The sequence below is a fragment of the Miniopterus schreibersii genome (genome assembly GCF_964146895.1).
Source record: "Miniopterus schreibersii genome assembly, chromosome: 8".
In the NCBI taxonomy this organism is placed as follows: Eukaryota; Metazoa; Chordata; class Mammalia; order Chiroptera; family Miniopteridae; genus Miniopterus; species Miniopterus schreibersii.
In genome coordinates this window covers 29363725-29382591 of record NC_138109.1, presented here as the reverse complement: position 1 = coordinate 29382591, position 18867 = coordinate 29363725, and the positions used below count along the sequence as shown (strand labels likewise).

General features: G+C 56.7%; 1 protein-coding gene across 2 annotated transcripts; it reads right to left on the bottom strand.

The window, feature by feature from the left end:
* Nucleotides 1-738: 738 nt before the first annotated feature.
* Nucleotides 739-17881, bottom strand: SLC5A9 (solute carrier family 5 member 9; the record flags this gene model as incomplete). 2 transcript variants are annotated; one of them, XM_081144060.1, is made up of 14 exons in its annotated part: nt 739-2403; nt 4323-4479; nt 4989-5204; nt 6674-6842; nt 8607-8757; nt 10606-10713; nt 11301-11436; nt 11607-11812; nt 12118-12198; nt 13051-13156; nt 14237-14401; nt 14722-14826; nt 15815-15886; nt 17741-17881. In XM_081144060.1, the coding sequence occupies 14 exons, from the start codon at nt 17879-17881 to the stop codon at nt 2195-2197; spliced, it is 2022 nt and encodes a 673-aa protein (XP_081000186.1). In that variant the 3' UTR covers nt 739-2194. The 2 variants fall into 2 exon arrangements, with proteins under 2 accessions (XP_081000186.1, XP_081000185.1); XM_081144059.1 differs by lacking the exon at nt 17741-17881 and having other exon boundaries at nt 15815-15881.
* Between the last annotated feature and the right edge of the window lie 986 nt (nt 17882-18867).

Below are 18867 nucleotides of genomic sequence, written 5' to 3'. Positions count from 1 at the left end.
TCAATTTAAGTATCTAGGATTTATACTTATATAGAACCATTAAAGTGCTCCCAACTTTTCACCCTGGAGAAAAGAAGAAATTACAGTCATCTCACTTAGGGCTGGACGGCTAGAGGCACCGGTTCTGGGTTAATGAGAAACCGACACTTTTGCCGGGGCTTCTGAGCAGTTGCACCCCCTCCTAAGCAGCGTGAACTCTCACACCCGGGGACAGTCACGGGGCTCACACACTAAATTGAGTGCTTCTGTGGTCCCAGCTCAATCGCAAATCACTTTTAAACACGTTTCTTCGGGGTATTTTTAAGAGCACTATTTGTTTTTAAACATTGCCCCTTCACAGTCCAAAGCTACTTCTTAATGCTATTATTGCTCGTGGCAAACCCATTTCAATTCTCTGAAAACTGCTTTCCTCGGTTTTTCTATTTGCGCTGTTTCCACTCGAGTGGGCGGGCGTGTGGCTTGCTTTCCCTGCACCCCCTCCCCTCCCACCGGCCCCTGCCCCAAGGAGACAGATGCGGGAATGAATCAGAGCGCGCAGTGCCGGCGTCCAACGGCCTCCTAGATTTCATGGACACTAGCTTATACCTCTGCACTCCCTCAGTAAGGGTGCCCAAACTGAGGCGTGAGGGCGGGGGGGTGTCACGAAGCAACTTATAGCAAAATTAGGCCAGGGCACAAGCACCTTCAAGCTGTAAAAGACTCTCTGACTTGGTTTCCCCAGATGCAGTACAAGAAACCAGGTGCAAGTTCATGGTTTATTTGGGAGCGATCCCGGGGGACTCCAGCAGGAGAGCGGGGCCGCGAGATGTGGCCATGAGCAGGTTAACTGGGCAGCCGGGCTCAATCCTCTGAGAACTCCTGGAGCTGGTTTAGAACAAGGGTCTGAGCTGTCCCTCCTGAAGGGCAGGGACTGGTGGTGGTCATCCACAGACTCCTGTTTGTCACTGTGTGAGGGCTGCTCCGAGGCACTGAATTCCCAGCACTTCCAGACTGTTCTGTGCAGGCCGCCAGGATTTGTCTACAGCCAGAGAAAGCCCTCAGGGGAGAGTTGCCAAGAAACAGGACTGATGAGTGGCTGGGGACAGGAGTGGGGCAAGGACGGGCCCTGCTGCAGTGGCCAAGGGCTCCTTTTCTCCTGCCCCTGGTCGGTAAAGCTCACCGCCTCAGTGGCGCGAGGCTAACGCAACGTGATTTGTAAGGGGAGCTGAATGTGTAGGGTTGGTATCTGAAACGAATCACAGCCCTCCTCTGTGGGAGCCCTGCGGGCACTTTTGCTCTTTAACCAGGTCCGGGGTGGGAGCAGGAGTGGGGGCATCGGGCAGCTTCTTGGAGGAGGGACAACTAAGCAGGGTCGAGGGGTTTTCAGGGTAGGCAGCTCCTGGCAGGCGAAGGGCGGGGGGCCCAGGCCCGCTGCAGAGGCTCCTCAGCCGCCCACACTGCCCTCGGCAGGGCGTCGCACACTGAGCACAGAGCAGCCTGTCCCCTTGCCTGTTGTTCTCAACAAGTCATGTCTCTCCAACCGGGCTCCCAGTTCCTCAGGGCCACAGAGACTTGCATGTGTTCGGATGTGAGAGCAGGAGGAGACAGACGATAGCAGTGGCAGGGGGAGTCCCTCGCCCCAGCGCTCCCTGCCCGGCACGTCTGTCCCCATGCTTAGGTTCCACACTGCCCCTCACTCCTGGGGGCCTGTCGGCCCCCACGTGGAACTGCCAGTGGAAGTGTAAGGTCCTTCTGGGAAGATGCTGCCAGAGGTTGTCGGCTGGGGATAGGGGACTAGAGACGGAGGGAAGCAGAAGGGGGAGAGGAAGGGCCATGGGCGAGCCGGGATGCACGTGGGTTTCTGCAGCCTGCCTGCTATTTTTCTCTCGCATGTTCCACTCTCGAACCTCAAGAAGGTGAAGACAGCATTTCTGAGGTAGGACTTGAAGGCGATGTAATGGGAAGAGAGCTGGAGTCAGGAGACCAGTGTGGATCCTGCTGTGTGGCCCTGGGCAGGCCCAGTGCAGTCTCTGGGCCCCCATTTCACCACAGGTCAGTGTGCAGGCGGGGCTGGGGGTCGGGGGCTCTGCAGGCGCTCCTGCAGCCTCAGCCTCTCTGGTCTCGGGTTTGGACAGCGGGGTGGGAGGAAAGCACGCCTGTGACTGGCCAGGCTGGGGTTGCGTCTTGTGTGTCAGCTGAAGCCAGATCGCCGGAGTCACGCAAAATAGCCCCAGAGGAAGACATTGATGGCCAGCAGGAGGACAGCATTGATGTTGCAGACGCTTCTCCAGAGCGGCTCCTCCCTGATGCTGGTCAGCTTCAGCTCCAGCGCGGCCTTCTCCGCGGGGCTCAGGGCTTGCGCCGGGGTCCCCGAGAGCCCACACAGCCAGCCCCAGAGCAGCTTCCCCCAGGACCTGTGTGGGGCTGAGGGACAAAGGCCAGATCGCAGAGGGAAGCAGAGGGAAAGGTCGGGAAGGAGAGAGGTGAGAGCAGGGGAGGGGGAGAGGTGGTGAGAAACCAAAGGGATGAGACGCACAGAAAGGGGGGACCAAGAAACAATCAGCTGAGCGCTTTCCACAGGCCACAGCCTGAGTGCTGAGCTGGGGCTCTGCTGAGCTCTGACCTGGCCACGCAGCCGGCGTTGGGCAGAGCATCTCAGTGGGGGGGGGGGGGTTGTGTGTGTGTGTTAAGGGGTGACGAGAATGCTGTTCATCCCCATCCGGGTCACACGCCCACATGAGGACGCAGTGGGGAGCATGACCTCGCCCAGGAAGGAGGCGGCAGTGAGCCAGACGGGCTGAGGCGATGCTGCGGGAAGGGCACTGGCTGGGAGCCCTGTTCCAGGGCCGGCTTTCCATCATCTAACTGAGGCCACACGCAAATCACTCAGCTTCTCCGAGCTCAGGGTCTTCCCCTCCCCGATAAGTCACTGGAGTGAGCCCTGTTCTGCAGGCGGTTCTGTTCATCGTGTGAGAACGTAGGCTTGCTGGCCCCCTAGCGTCACAGTGCTGGGCAGTGGGGACAGGTTCTGAGGGGTCTGGGGAAGGAATGTTCCGAGTGTGCCCGAGACTCTGCCGCGTGGGCACAGCGTCCCCCACGTGGAGAAGGGGCTCGCTCTGAGGTTAGAAGGGAGCACAATTCATTAAAAACTAAGTTTAAAAGAACTAATAAATATTTAAAAGAATAAATATTTTCAAAGTTCTTTTGGATTAGCAATTAGTATATTAAAATAATATCTGAATAAAAAGCCTGTCGCTGAAGTTGAATACGACCCGCTGGAAACACTTTATGGCCTGAATGGCTTTGGAACCTGTTGCTTGGTTAGCCCGATGCGACTGTAGAGTCTCGGGGATACGGAGCCCCCCGGTGCCGTCCAGTCTGACTCCCTTGCTACGCAGAGGAGGGAAAAGACTCAAGAGGGGGAGCGACCTGCTTAAGGTCACACAGCCACAAAGCTGCAGGGACAGTAATGACAGGGACCCGGCTCCCGACTGCACTAAGCGCTATCAGTTTCCAGGCTGGCCCAGCGCGCGCTCAGTCACGCAGGTAGTTCTTGGAGAGCAACGCCTCAGGAGAGGACCTGCCTACAACCCGGGATGTACACACTTCTTTCTGGTCTGCTCTGCTGTCCTCGGGTTTGTTTTTTAAGCTCTGTGAGGCGGTATTTACATGGTCTACCAGCAGCTCAGGGACACCTGCTAGGAGTGGGGATTGCTCTGGAGGAGCCTCGTGAACAAACGGTACCGTAAGGACACGTCTGCTCTCGTCCCGGGAAGGATGACCACCTGTGTGAGACTCCAGGCAGATTATGAAGCCCAGTGGGAAATAAATAACATATGGGGGGGACAACTGTTTCTTTGCCGTACCTGATGTTTCCTTCCCGTGGGTGGGACTCGGTGCAGCACCCTTTGCTTCCCTGCCCTGAGGTTCACTCAGCCCGGGAGAGGGGAAGGGCCTCCCTGGTGGTGGGTTGGGAAGGAGGAGGGGCGCTTGGCTCAGTCCCTCCCGCCGCCTCGGCAGGCAGTGCACACGGTCGGTGACTCGTGGGCCCCTCTGTCTAATGCTGGGCCTCGGCATTAGCAAGGGCACCTTTCCGTGGATATAAACCAGACCTTTCCACCTACACTTCTCCAGTAACGAGGGCCATGTCCTAGCTCCCACCTGCCTTACTTGTTTGTCTTACTCCTCAAATAGTTTCTCAGCCATGTGGGGAGAGAGGGAGGATACTTTTTGGACTCCTACAGGGACCCAACCCCAGTGACCCCCAGTGGGGTCTTGGGGACCTACGACCCAGTGTCCGATCACTCCTCTGTGATACACACCCCAGCACACCCTCCGCCTACCTCCATGCCCCGGGCCCTGGCTGGAGTTCTCGGCCCCTCCACCTCCTGCAGGGTGCGCCCCAGGTGCCATCTCCAATGTCGCCTGTGTTCCCTCCTGGGCTTCCTTTTCCAGCTCAGATTGGGGGTGGTTCCGTGTCCACCACGTCAGGCGAGCAAGCTGGGGGGAAAGAAAACGGTGTCTTGACTCAGTTCCCTCTGAAGGGAAGTCACGCTGCAGGTGAAGAGGAGCCCATCACGGGAGGCGGCCAGGAGCAAGCGCAGGGCTGGGAGGTGGGGGCCTGGCTCTTATTAGGTTTCAAAAGACTGGGCCTCATGTCCAAGTACCACTAAATCGTCAGCCCGGGGGAGGCGAGGACCCCCAATAAGCTCTTACTGTGGCGCACGCTGTTTCTTTTCTCATATATTATTTCTTGACAACTCAACCAATCCCTACCCATTCTTCTAGGTCCAACTCAAAGTGACCTTATCAGGGGACCCTCCCGGCCCCCAGGGGTCACTGCCTCTCCTCTGTGCTCAGCCCGCCCTTGGAGACTGGAATTGATAACCAGTGAGCTCCCCCTCCCCGGGATATCTGTATGGCACAGGTGAGGCCATAACCCAGTGGAGTGAAACTCGGTGGTGGGGACAGGGGGGCACTGGGGGAATCATCATGAGCACTCAGCTTACCTTTTCCTCAGGGATGGGGGTTGTACAGAGACTGACAGTGACGATGACGATGGCAGTGAGGCAGCAGAGGACAAGGGCGAAGTAGAGGTAGTGGAAGTCCTTGAGCACGGCCGGCCTCCGGTCCACCTCCCCACAGGCTGGGGCTGGGTACGAGAACTCCAGGATCATGCGCAGCACCCCCACTGCCAGGCCGAACATGAGGCCCCAGAAGGCTCCCTGTGGGGAGAGGGCAGACCAGGCAGGGGTGAGGTCTGGGTGGGAGGCCCTTGGAAGGTAAAGCTACTCTGCCCCCAAATCTCTCTCCCCCGGTTGCTTACAGTGTTTGCAATTTTGTCGGCGTGAACTCCCTGTTAATGCTGAGGGTTTTTTCCTAAGATGAAGGCAGGCAGAGTGGAGTGTTGGAAATAACACAGGCTCCAGGGTCGGATGGGGCAGGATTTGGATCCGGCTCCACTCCAGAGCAGCCGATGCAGGGGCTCAACCCTGCTGACTCGGAGTTTTCTCAGGTGCAATGAGAGGAGAAACTACTAACTACTCTGTATAGATGCTTGCTGTTCAGCAGGAATGGAACATGCTTTCGTAATAAGCACAAACACCAGGATCTCCGTTTCCAACTTTCTGTTATGATAAATTGGAAATCAGTGTAGACATCTCCCTTTTGCTGCTTCTATTTTTTTCCCTGTCTTTTGCCTTTTTTTTTTTTTTTAACAGAAGAAAGCTCTGGCATCTCCCAAGTCGCCTTTACAGCACTGTTCAACCCTAACCTGTACCTATTTCCTTAGGTAAGAGTCAGATGACTTGTATTTTTAAAACCGAGATGCTAAACCCAATTTCAAAAGTTCTGGAATGAGCAGAAACACCCAGAGCTCAAATGAGATTTGCTGTGCACTGTGGTTATCAGCAGGGAGATCGGATCTCTGCAAACAGGAGGCATCTGTGGACATCTTGCTCCCTTGTCCATTGGGACAGGCGATGACCTTAAGCTCTCACGTGGCTCCTGTGGAGTCCTGTCCATAAAGTCCCTTCCCTCCAGCAGATCTGGGCCTTTTCTAGACTGTTCTGGGGAGTGACCAGTGTTACAGTCCTCCTACCTTGAATTCCTCCCTGGCTTCTGTTAGATTTCCGTGCAGTTTCATGAATGACACATGTGTCATCCTGCAAGTTCACACTTCATTTCATCATCATCATTGCTATTTTTTTGCCTAATATAAAACCTTACAGTGTTATAGATAAAGCAGACCCTAGAGATCTTCTGGTCTGAATTGAGCTTTCACACACTGTTCCTTGTATCTGAAATACTCTCCCCCCTCCCATTAATCCTTCATGTCTCAGCTAAGATGTTTCTTCTTCCAGGAAGGCTTCCCTGACCCCTCCCAGGTGTCTCATAGGTTAGGTGTTCCTGTTCTTTACTCTCCTAGCAGCCATTATTCTTTCTTTTTATTGCTTATTGAATTAGATTTCCTCCCAGGTGGCCCAGTGATGACAGGCCTATATGAATCTTGTAAACATGGCATCCCCAAACCTTCATGATAAGACTGATAAATGTTTGTTGAGTGAATGAATGAATCTAGACCTGATACTATGGATGGGGAGAAGGGCAGTCAGTTTCGTCACAGAGAAGGTCGCAGAGAGTCCAGGGTTTGGCCAGACCAGCTCTCCTGACCTGTGATGACTGTGGTACTCACAGGCTCTGTCACCCTCTTGCAGAAGATGGCCAGCAGGAAGAGGGCGGTGACGGGTGGCGCCAGATAGCTGGTGACAGACTGGATGTAGTCAAAGAGCTGGCCACTGTTGGAGCTTTGGATGATGGGGATCCAGAGGATGCTGATGACGACCAGGACCACCACAAACACTCTGCCAGGAGGGCACAGGGAGCGGTGAGGAGCACTCAGGGTGACGGGGCGTGGGGTGGGGTGAAGGTGGTGCTTGGGAACCAGGAAAGGAGAGAAAGGAAATGCATGGTTGCTGAATCAGAGAATGTTAGGAGATCAGCATCCCAAATGCTAAGATTCCAGAAATTTAGACTCTTAAAATCCCAGAATATCAGAATTCTAGAATCTAAGAGAACAAGGATTTTTAAATTAGATGCCTTGTCATGTAGCTCGCCTGCTCTTCAGAAAGGAATCCTTGCATTTCACCCCACCACCAGTAAATGGCCTCTGGTCTTTGCTTGGGATGTCTTTCTTTCTCTTTTTCACCCAAACCCTGTGCAGGGCACCTCCCTTCCCCAGGATGGCTCCAAGCTCCCAGGACTACTCCCTTCTCTAGGCTTCTCCAGCTCTAAGCCTTTAAACATTATGTTGCCATTTAGCTCAGAGAATAGAATCCACCTTCGTATCCTGACTCTCCCACAACTGATCCTGGCTCAGGCCCAGGTCCCCGAAATGCTATGTATGCTTTTGATATGTGACCAGGCGCGTGCGTGAGCTGGGTGCAATAATGCATGTGGCCAGCAGATGGCAACAAAACTCCACTGGTTGATTAAATAAGTGTCAAACCTGGCCGCTCAGTGTGTAAGTACCAAAGGACAGTTTTAGAAATGTCCCTGCATACCTGTGCCTGTCCTCTCCTCTCCTTTCCCTCCCATTTTCTCTCTCAGGCCCCCCTAAAGCAGCAGCTTCCCTCCCCCTTATCCTTGTACCATCTGTCCTGCATCTAGAGCCTCCCAGCCCCTGTGCGTAGGGCTGGCTGCCCCTGTGAGCCAGCAGCGGGCATCCATTAGGCGGCTGTGGGCAGAAGGCATCCAGGAGGAGGGAACAGTGCAGGCAAGGGCAGGGAGTGGAAGAAAGCAAGTTGTCTGAACTCAAGCACCATCTACCCAAAGGGGAGAATGAACACGTTAGTCCAGAAACCTGAGTTATAGAGCCACAGGTTATGAAGCAAAGATTTCAGAAAGGGCCCCTTAACTCTGTGTAAGCCACAAATCCTCAGCCTAAGGGAGAAAAAGAAAAATTAGCCACCAAGTTATACCCTGAAAAGCATAAAACTGATACCAACAAGGTAAGGTTCTAACTCTTTAGCCTGGCATTTGAGGCTCTGCATCCTTTAGAGACAAACTTACTATAAACGTCTCCATCAATGCAGGTCCCTGTCTGCATTGCCTGTGCTTTTGCCTTTCTCGTTAAACTCTGCGCACCCTCGGGGCTGCGGGACCATACACAGGGTCCCTGGGTCCGCAGCACAGAGGCCTGAAGCGGGGGTGCTCCGGGTGAGGCTGCTGGAGAGCGTCAGCAGCCGTTCTGTTATCCTGGATAACAGCCGGTCCGAGAGCCCTTGGGGGTGGGCGGCTTGCCAGCTCCTTCCCGCTCGCCCACTTCACCTTTCATTGCGAGAACGCTTCCTCAGCCTCTCGCACTGACCCTGCCGATCAGTTTTAAGAGAAAGCTGAACAGGCAGGGAAGAGACTTTCTCTCCTCACTCTGGAGGGAAGGAGTGGTCCAGAGCTGGGAGGGACTCACCTGAGGTCATGGAGGAAGCGGCACTAGAACCAGGAGCTCCGAGTGCCAGTCCAGGGCCCAGGCCCAGCCACACTCCCCAGGGCGGCCCAGGCGGGGAGGAGAGGGGAGAGGGGGCTGCCTACAGGAAGGGGTGCCCCGGAGTCTGGGCCTGGCCACCCACCTGCCCACCACCATCAGCTCCTGCTCTGTTGCCTTCCGACGGAAGCGCTGCCACACGTCGATGGCGAACAGGGTGCTGCTGCTGTTGAAGATGGAGGTGAGCGAGCTCATGAGGGCGGCCATGATCACCGCGATCATCAGGCCCCGCAGACCTGGGGGGAGACAGGGGCTCCGTGGACACCTGGCCCTTGAGGCCCTGCCAGGAGCCGTGGGGTCTGGAGTGGAAATGGCATGGGGAAGGTGCTGGCTGAGGTTCCCACGTGCGCAGGTAAGGAATCCAGGACTAGACCCTGGGTTCTGGCCACGCCCTGCCTCTGCTTGCTCTGTGGCCTTGGGTGAGCCATCCGCCCTCCCTGAGCCTCCCCAGTAAGGGGGTGTGGACAAGGTGGTCTCTGGGGTTCTCTGCAGCCCTGGCATCTCATCTGGGTTTCAGGGCTTGCAGACACTTGTTAGTGGCCACTGGTGGGGAGGAAGGTGATTGTTACTAATTAAACTATTTCAGTATTTGCCTTTTTCATTGAATTGGCACCAGGCCTGGGAAGCAGGAAGCCTAGGTTAGTTTCCTGGTTCTGCAGGCAACCAGCTGTGTGATCTTTGAACTAAGTGAGTCCTTCCTTTTGGGACCGATTTTCCCTCCTGCAGCAAGAGAAGACAGGCCCTGCTGATCCCTGAAGTCTCTGACTCTAATACCAAACCTCTAGAAAAATGACTGCTCACCCCTGGGGAGCGGACTCCCCACCCAGCCCCACCGTGGTCCCCTTCCCGCCCCCAGTCCAAATCTTTAACCACCTCCTGCGTGTCTCCCTGGAAGACTCAAGGTGTCCCAAACTAGGCCAGCATCTTCCTCTGGGACCTCTGATTCTTCCTTTGGTTAATGATATCTTTCTAGTCTCCATACCAGACTCCTCAGAGGTATCCTCGACCCCCCACCAGCTTCCCTCCCGCCCACCTCCCTCTGTGGCTGCTCTGTCATCGCTGGGGCCTCCCACCTCTCATCTCCACCATGTATTTGATTCATTTCTTATTCTACTGGGAGGGGGAAGGGGATAAGTCAGTTCATTGACTTCCCTTCATAAACCTGCCTTTCCTCCTATATACTCAATCTCAGCAGCATCATAAGCCTAAGACCCGGGAGCCCTCTTTGGACCTCTGTCTGTCTCATCCCTCAAATACAATGAATCATCAAGTCCGGCCAATTCTGCCTCAGAAATATCTTTTAAACCTCTTTTCCCCATCTCTAGACACTGAGTGGCGTAAGCCACCACCTCCACTCACCAGAACCACTACAGGCCCCTTGTTAGTCATCCCCCTGCCTCCCCCTGAGCCGAACCCCAGGCAGAGTGGTCCCCCTAAAGCACAAATCCGATCCTGGGTGCTGGCCTCCAGCGACCTCCATTGCCCTGAGTAAAGGTTACACTCCAGGTCGAGGTGTAGCCACCACCTCTTCTCCATGGCGCTTGTCTTCAGTCCTCCTGTACATGAGCCCCCACGGGCCACCTTCAGTTCAGGTTCTATGCCCTCTCCAAGCCCTGGGCCTTTGCACGTGCAGCCCCCCCTCCCCCCCCCCGGACATTTCCATGGCCCTCCAGCTTTGCCTGCCCAAGATGCTCCTCAGCGCTCAGCCCCATTTCCTCTCCTCTGAGAAACCTTCCCCAACATTCCCCAAAGTGGGCCAGGTGCCTCCTTAGGGCTCCCCCAGCCCCACTGTGTTCCCACACTGGTCACACTCTGCTAGCCTGAGTGCCCTGGAGACTTTGTGGAGCCCGAGAGCAGGGGCCCGCCCTTTATCCCTGCGGCGCCTTATAGATGCCTGTGAAAGAGAGAGAGAGTGTGTGTGTGTGTGTGTGTGTGTGTGTGTGTGTACTGGAAGGGGGTGGGAGGTGACTGTTTTTATTCCCTCGTCCTGCCCATGTCCGTGTTGAATGCACCCCTCCTGGGCCGTGGGGTTGGAGACGGCTGGGAGTGGGAGTGATGGGCAGTGTGGCGGAAGCAGGACTCACCGACGGGCATGAGGGCCATGACCAGCTTGGGGTAGGCGATGTTGGAGCATCCCACGCGGGCCCCGCAGACTCTCTGGCAGACGTCGGGATCCACACAGCCCACCTCATCTGCAAGGAGGTGATGGCACTTAGAGCCGATCTTCCAGGGCCTTCTCTGTTGGCCTGGCATTTGCTTTCCCACCCCACAGGGAAGTGTTCCCTGGTGGCTGTCTGGGTGCTGTGATTAGCTCTCCCTGGTACATTTCTCTACCACATACTACCCTGCAAAGCAATAGACTTGTTTGAATTTTAGGCCTTATATCCTGAAAAAAAAGGCAAATATCCTTGGAAGGCACCAAGAATGCCTTATCTGGTCTTTCCCTTATAAAGGGAAGGCAGGATTTAAGTTCAGATACAAATTTTTCTGCTGAAATAGTTATTGCACATTTGGCCCACAAAGGTTAACACACTGCTATATGTTCTTTTTCATTTATTTGTTTTAATCCATCGATCAGTTGCCTTCCTTACGTGCCCCACCCCAGGATCCAACCCGCAACCCAGGGATGTGCCCTGACCGGGAATCCAACCAGCAAGCTTTTGGCGCACAGGACAACACTCGACCAGCTGAGCCGCCCCGGCCGGACACCTGTATGTTCTTAACAAAACTGCAGCCCTGCCTGCTGCAGTCCGACACTGCGGGGGAGCCCTGCTCTCACCTGGGTACAGGGCCCGGCTGATCATGCCGGGCATGACGATGAAGAACATGGGCAGGATCTTCAGGTAGCCCCCCAGCACTGAGCCTCCCTTGGCGTGGGACAGACTCTTGGCGGAGAGGGATCTCTGCACAATGACCTGAAGGGCGGCAGTGGAGGCCACAGGTGAGCTCTGGCGTGGTCACTGCCTGTGCCCCTACAGCGGTCCCACAGCAGGTCCCAACCTTCTGTGCACCCAGATGCCCAGTTTTCCCTCGGGGAGCCGCCCCAGCTTGTGGTGGGCGGGGCCCAGCCTGGCAGGGGCGTCACCTGGTCCGTGCACCAGCACCAGGTGGCCAGCACCGTGAGCCCAAAAATAAGGCCTGGCCAAGGGATGTCCCCGCTCACGGGGTCCCGAAGCATGTGGAAGGCATCGGGCCGGGGGAGGTGACAGGTGGTGTTGGGGACCGTGGCGTTAGGGATGGCCTGCCTGTACCGCTGCTCCAGGCCTGGGTACCAGCCCACCTCCTTAAAGCCTGTGGGGAGAGACCACAGTGAGTGAAACAGCCCTGAGGCCCCGCGGGGCCTGCCACATGCCCCCACCCTCCCAGGTCCCAGTCCCGGGTGGAGTCCCTGGGCTTGGAACTGGTATGGGACATGGAACTGCAGGAGGGGTGTGGGGCTCCCCTGGTTTGGCATAGACAGAATCCTGCCCCCCGCCCGGAGGGGAGATACGGCTCTGAGCCCCGGGAAGTTCTGATCAAGCCATGGAGGTAACAGCCAAAGGCAGGTGAGAGGAACTTAGGGGCAAGGTTGGGGTGTATTCAGCTCTTGTCCTTACCCAGAAACATGAGGACCAGGGCTCCCCCCACCATGATGACCGTCTGCAGAGCGTCTGTGTAGATCACGGCCGTGAGGCCCCCTGGGGACCCAAGGAGAGGGTGCACCAGTCAGCACCAGCAGGGCTTGCTCTCTGGGTGCCCGCCCTGTGCGGGGCCACTCTGGGGGGACCAGGGAAGACACGGAGCCCTCTTAGCAGGTGGCCTCCGGCCGCTGCCTTTCCGTGAACTGTGTGCTCCCCTCGGTCCCACCGGCAGGGTGGAGGCTGGTCACAGTCATCGGTGCTCAGGCCCAGCTCGTCCCACCTGACAGCCTCTGTCTGCAGCCGCCCTGCCAGAGCTGCTTGTTTAATGTCCCAAGTGTATCCTTCTGTGAGCTGTTAGCTCCGCCAGTCGTATCCCTCCCTTCACCCTAAGGCTCGCTCAAATTCCCAGTCCTCCCAGGCCCTCTTAGCCACCTTAAGTCTGCAGAGCTGTGTCCCTGGGTGCCCAGGCCTGTAGGGGGTGCTCTGGAGGAGGTGGCTTTGTGGCTTTTGCCTGAAGCAGTCCTCAGAGACTCTGCTCCAGGTGACAGTCCCCTCATCACTCCCCTGCTCCGTTACAGTGGGTCTCCCGGTACCTCTCTGGGTCTCTCCTTCCCGCCTCTCGGGCTGGCTATTTCCTCCGGTTTCTGCCCTTTATGTGCCCCTTTCTCTGCTGCACGGAGCCTCTCAGTCTTTTCCTGTTTTCCTTTGTTCATGCCTCTCTGTCTGTCTCTATCTTTGGCTCTCCCTGTTTCTCGTTCTCTAGGGGTAGTTTTCCCTCTGCCCCCCCTCTGGACGGCTCTCTCCTCCAGCCCTTCCTGCTGTCTCCCACCAGAGCTTCCCTTCCTACCTCTCCCTGTCCCCAGGGTCCCTAGGTCTCCAATCCCCGATGTGACCTTCCCTCGGCCCTACCCGCGATGGTATAGACGGCCGTCACCACCAGCAAGATCACCGTGGAGAGGTACAGGTTCCAGCCCAAGGCCATCTGGATGAACAGGGCTCCGGAGAAGATGTCCGTCTGCAAGGACCCGACCAGGAGGTCACCCGGTGAGACCCCAGGGTGTCACCTCCCTGCTCAGCAGTACCAGCTGCTGTCAGCCCTCCTCACACGACGAGGACGGGCCTCCGCACCGTGCGGAGGAGAATGGGTGGGTCACGATGAGCCGCCGAGGATTTTAAAGCAGAGGAGGACCCGTGGGACTCTGAGACAGAACAGTGAGACCTGGCAGCACAGGGGACAGCCTGCTGGCCGAGAGGGGCGTAGTGGGGAGTGAAGCGGAAGACTGAGGAAGAGAGGCGGGAGCTGGGGTCAGAGAAGAGGCCACTTGGGAGGAGACTAGGGTCCCAGAGGGTCCCCGACTGCTCCCTGCCAGAGCAGAGGCCACTCAGCTGCCAGGCGGGCCCAGGGCTGACCCTATGGGCAGGAGCCCACCGCACACCCCACATGTCCGGGTTTATTAGAGGAGGTGGGGTCACGCCCTTTGCCTAAGCTGACGTAGGTGGCTCACAAGCACTGGGGGAACAGGATGCGGCCCTGGCAGCTGAGTAATTCGATTCCTCAGCGTGTGCTTGGCGATCCCCTTCCATGACTCTTTCGTGAACCCGTTACAGAGCCACAACGTGGCACAGCAGCAGGAGGCTGGGACGGGTCACAGGACCCCAGCTTTAGTTCCAGCCCCAGAGCTGGCAGGGCCCTCTGGGCACATCATGTGAGTCAGGTTTGTTTTCTAAGGTTAGGTCAATAGAGAAAGAATAAGGAACTTTCTAACTGTAACACTCTAGGCAATTAGTGTGTGGTCCTGAATGAAGAATCAGTGGATAGAAAGAGGAATGAATGAATGAATGAATGAATGAACTCTAGATCATGAGATCTGTGAATGGAGGGGCTTTCATTCACTCAACAAACATTTATCTTCCATCTCTGATTACCCACCACTGAGGGAGAGCATGCACTGAAGGTACACGGGTCCATTCTTCCTCCCTTCCTTCCTTCCTTCCTTCCTTCCTTCCTTCCTTCCTTCCATCCACCCACCCACAAACCGTGCCCAATGCTCAGCATTTTCAGAAACGAGACAGCCACCCTGCAGTGGGCACTCACCGAAATCTTGGTGAAGATGTAGAGGATGAGCGACAGCACAGACATGTACACCTGGATCCTCTGGCCCCCGAAGCGCTTCTGCAGGTACTGCGGCATTGTGACCACACCAGCCGCGATGTACACGGGGACGAAGATCCAGCCGAGGGCGAGCAGCAGCCAGGTGGCCTGGGGGAGTGGGGAGAAAATGGTGTCCATGCCCTGGATGCAAATGGAGGGGTGTCCCCTACTGAGAGGTGATGCCATGCAGAGGACAGCCCTGAGCAGGAGGGACCTGGGACCTGATCTCAGTCCTGTGTGACTTCTGAAGGTCCCTCTGTCTCCTCCAGGCCTTGGTTTCATCATCTGTCATCTATAAAATGGGCTCTCTATTCACCATGCAGCCTCCCCGAGCACATCTGAGGCTCATCTCAGGGCTAAGGCCAGGGACGGGGCAGGGTGGGCTCAGACCCCGTGTCCCCGGGAGGCCTCCAGGCCAGCTCCCTTACGTTCCATTCGAAGCCACCCACAGCAAGGCCTCCGGCAGCCCCTGTCCCAGCCAGGCCGATGAACAGGCCGCTGCCCACATTGCTGGACATCAGAGATGCTCCGATCTGCAAGGCACAAGCGGGGTCAAGGATCAGAGGTCACTTTTCATGAGTCAATCTGGAGTCAGGACCATGAGCTTCAGGAGCTGGGATGAGGCAGCGAGCACAGGACCTGGAATCAGGAATCTGAGGTCAGAGGGAGGAGAGGGAGGAGGGGCAGCAAAGAGAAAGAGGGATGGAACCGACAGCTATTGGGTGTCTACTGTATGCCAGGCACTGTGCTAGGCATTTTATATATTTTATGTGTGCTAATACACTTGATCTACACAAAGATTTGGAGGGATGAGTATTAACCTTTCTAACTTAAAAAGAAGGGAATTAATATTAAGAAAAATAAAGACGCTGGCTCCAGGTCACACAGGAAGTGAGAGGGAAAGAAGGGAAGCCACTGGGAGCAGGGTCTGCATAGGGACAATACCGTGCTGATCCAGGCCATAGATCTAAAGACCCCCCGAGAGTAGGACATGGTAACTGAAAATGGAGGAGGGGAGAAACCAGCAGGGTGGCCTGGTGGGTGAGTCTGGGTCCCAAAGGTCTCAGGATCAGCTCCTGCAGGTCGTTGGGGATTTTAGGGCTATAATTTCCCTCATTTAACCGCTCTTCAGTATTAAGCTGATGTGTCACCTTCCCAGGAAAATCTTTGCTGATCCCACGTCCACTGTCTGGAGGTCAGGGCTTTCTGCAAACACAGGCCCCTCTGCTCCCCTCCAGCTCAGCAGTGGTCATGCTGTCTGTGAGTCTGTCTGCCCAGCTCCACTCAGCTCTCTAGGACAGGACCATCTGGACCATCTCCATAGGTCCAGCCTGCGGCTCAGTAGAGGGCACTCAGTGGATGCTTGTCCAAGAGGTCGCTCAGGTGGCAGGTGCCTTCGGACTGGAGAGAAGGAGCCAAGAGCCAGGAAACCCACTTGGGGACTGTTCCCTTGGTCCAGGTGGGAGGCGATGAGACAGAGACTTGGATGTGGGAGAAGGGGAGGGAGGGAGGTCAACTCACCGGCCACCAGGTCATGGACTTCCCGGCCAGGAAATAGCCACCAATGGTCCCTCGGCTTGCACGGATGGATGACTGGAAAGGATGTGGCCGGAGGTAAGAGTTTCCCAAGATTCCCCAGCCTCTGCCCTCACCCAGACTCCCCGCCCCTCAGTCCAGGCGCTGTGGGTGCAGAGGGTAGAACTGAGGCAGGTGCTTCACCCTCTTTATCTACACGTCACGGAGGTGGCCCCCTCCTCTCTCTGAGCCTCGCTCCTTGTCACCTCCTCTCCCCGGGCCTCACTGCTTGTCTCCCAGAACTGCTGTGAAGAACTGAGGAGCCAGTGGAGGCACGAAGCCCCCACAATGGAGCAGGGCTGTGCAAGCGTGCCAGGGTATTGCGATTGTGCGCTGCCATCCCCACCCTCCCCTCCCTCCTTCCCTCCGAGCTCCCTTTCAGGAAACGAGCTGGTTTCTCAGCCTCAGGGGTCCGGGAGCTGCAGGGAGACCACCTGTCCCCTCCTCCCTGCAGGACTCCTCACGGGGGCTGCACTCTGACAGTGGACGTTGGGTCCCAGCAGAGATAGGACTGTTTGCAGGCCCTGACGTCAGACCACCCCGAGTAGGCCCATCAGGACCCAGAACAAACCCCAGTCCAGCACTAGGAGGAGCCAGGAGCAGCCTCTCGGGGTTGCTCTGAGGACAGAGGGGAGTGGCAGGGGTTTCTCGGGGGGGGGGGGGGGGGGGGCCGGGTGAGGGCAGGGCAGCAGGGGGTGAAGGGTAAATGCAGAGCTGGTACTAAGATGCTAAGAGGTAGGAGAAGTACCTGAAGGAGAGGGAGGAAAAGGGAAATTTAAAGAGGCTTCTCTTCCCCAAGGGGAAGTGATTGATTAGTCACCTGGCAGCTATTGGGGTGTGCGGGCCGGTGCTTGTTAAATCTTTCCTTGACTCTCCAGTGTCACCTCTAGTCTTCAGGAGGTCAGATGAGCAGAAAGAATTAATTTTATATTTGAGGAAATTGAGGCCCAAAGTTGGGGAGCAACCTGTCCAGCCACCAAGGAGTTGGTGCCTCCTCAGAGCCGGGGACCATCTGTCTGTCCGTTTCTCCCTCACACCAGCCCTGGGAGGCAGGGACCGTTCACCGCACTGTACAGATGAGGAAACCAAGGCCCAGAGAGGGTTCCTGCCCTGCCGCAGCCTCCTAAGTGACCATCTGGGACTCTAGTCACTGTCTGCCTCCCGGCAGAGTCTAAAGGTGCTGGCATTTCTCTCAGATACTTCCTCGATAACAGCAGCCACTCATTGCTGCCCCTCTGTGCCGGGCTCTGTGCCAGATGCGTAAATGAGTCATGTCGCAGTGTGGTCATGACGGCTCTGCACTGTGGTCCTTACTCTTATTGTCCAGGAGAGAAACTGAGGCTCAAAGAAGCTTCCCATGTTGGAGTTGGGATCTAAGCTCGGGGCTCGCCGACCTCAAAGCCTGGCCCCATCCATGGCACTGAGGCTTCAGGGAACAGTGGAGAACAAATTACCATGGGACCCACCTGGCTCCCTTCCCCTGGACACAGGAGCCCAACCCCGTGAGAAAGCTCTGCTCCTTGCGAGGGCGCTGACTAGCGGAGTGTGGGGTAAGCCAAGAGTCAAGCATCTGCCGAGTTGGGGTCTGGGCATGGGCAAGGGAGAAGGAATGGGGCTGGGGTGGCCGGGATGGGTGGGGCCAAAGGCAGCAGGTGCTCAGAGACGGGGAGTCAGGAGATGGGCTCAGGCCTGGCTGCCTCTGGCTGGCTCTGTGACCTCAGGCAGGTCACAGCCCTCTCTGGATTTCACTCTCCCCGTCTACGAAAGGAGGGGCAGGGAGGCCCTAACCCTCCTTCCTTCTGCCCAGCCCAGACCCCAGCTCCATGGCCAGCTCTGCCTCCCCTGCTGGGCCCAGCCTCCAGAACTACTTACCCAGATCCCCACGCCCACAACGAAGGCAAAGTAGATGACCAGGACCCCGATGTCGTAGGCGTGCAGGCTGACTCCGGAGCTCAGTGTAGAGCGTGGGGCTGTCACAGTCCCGGCTCCACTTCCGGGAGCTCGGGGCTCCATCGCTCCAGCTCCACGCTCCTCTGTGAGCCGCTCACCGCCAGCCTGGACTTTGAGGTGCTTCTGGCTTCAGTCCTTCCCTTTAATGATTAAACAGCCAAGTGCCATCAGCTGCTGAGAAAGCTCTGAGCCCCACAGGCATGCAACATCCTGGCTACCCCTTCCCCTAAGGGCACCCTCATCTCTGCAGGGCTCTCTCCCTCTCCCTGCTCTACCACACACACACACACACACCAGGGGAGGAAGAAGAGGAGGAGGAGGATGACATTGTCAGGAGCAGAGTCCCAGAATCCTGTGGCTGGGAGACCTTCAGAGGTCAAGGTGTTCAAGCTCTTGCCTGTGTGGAGAGGAAACTGAAGCCCAGGGAGGGGAGGGTCACACAGGGAAGTAAAGGCAGAGCTGGACCTTGATCCAGGCTTCTTGGCAGTCACTTCCATGGAGGAAAGCAGAGAGGAGGGAGCCTGCTGCTACCCTGTAAAGCACCCACCCCTCACATGCTCCCACCTCCAGCCCACCAGGTGTCATCCTTCCCTTTGTTCCAGTGCAGGACACTGAAGCCCAGGAGGAGACGTGTTTGCTCTGAGTCACAGAGTGGGGCCAGATCTCACATCTTCTCGGTCCACAGTCCTACCTGAGCTGTGACAAACGAGCGCTCCTGAAAAGAACATAGAGCACCCTGCGCCCAGGGAAGATCCTCTGCCCCGCGACCCAGGCAGCCTGCTGTCTAGTCCCAGCTGTGCGTCTCAGTGACCTGCAGGGTGATCGTGGGCCTGTGGCTAAGCACCTCTGAGCTTGGTGTCCTTGGTCAGCATGGTCTGTGCCCTGCCTGCCTCTCAGTGCCAGTGAGTGACTTACTCCTACTCCCCCCACCCCAGGAAGGGCCCAGCGTGGCCCTCGGGGTTCTACTATCCATGTGCCCTGTCTCCCAACCCCATCCTCACAGGTGCCTGGGGCTAAGCCCCACCCCTGCACAGTTTACTTCACCCTAG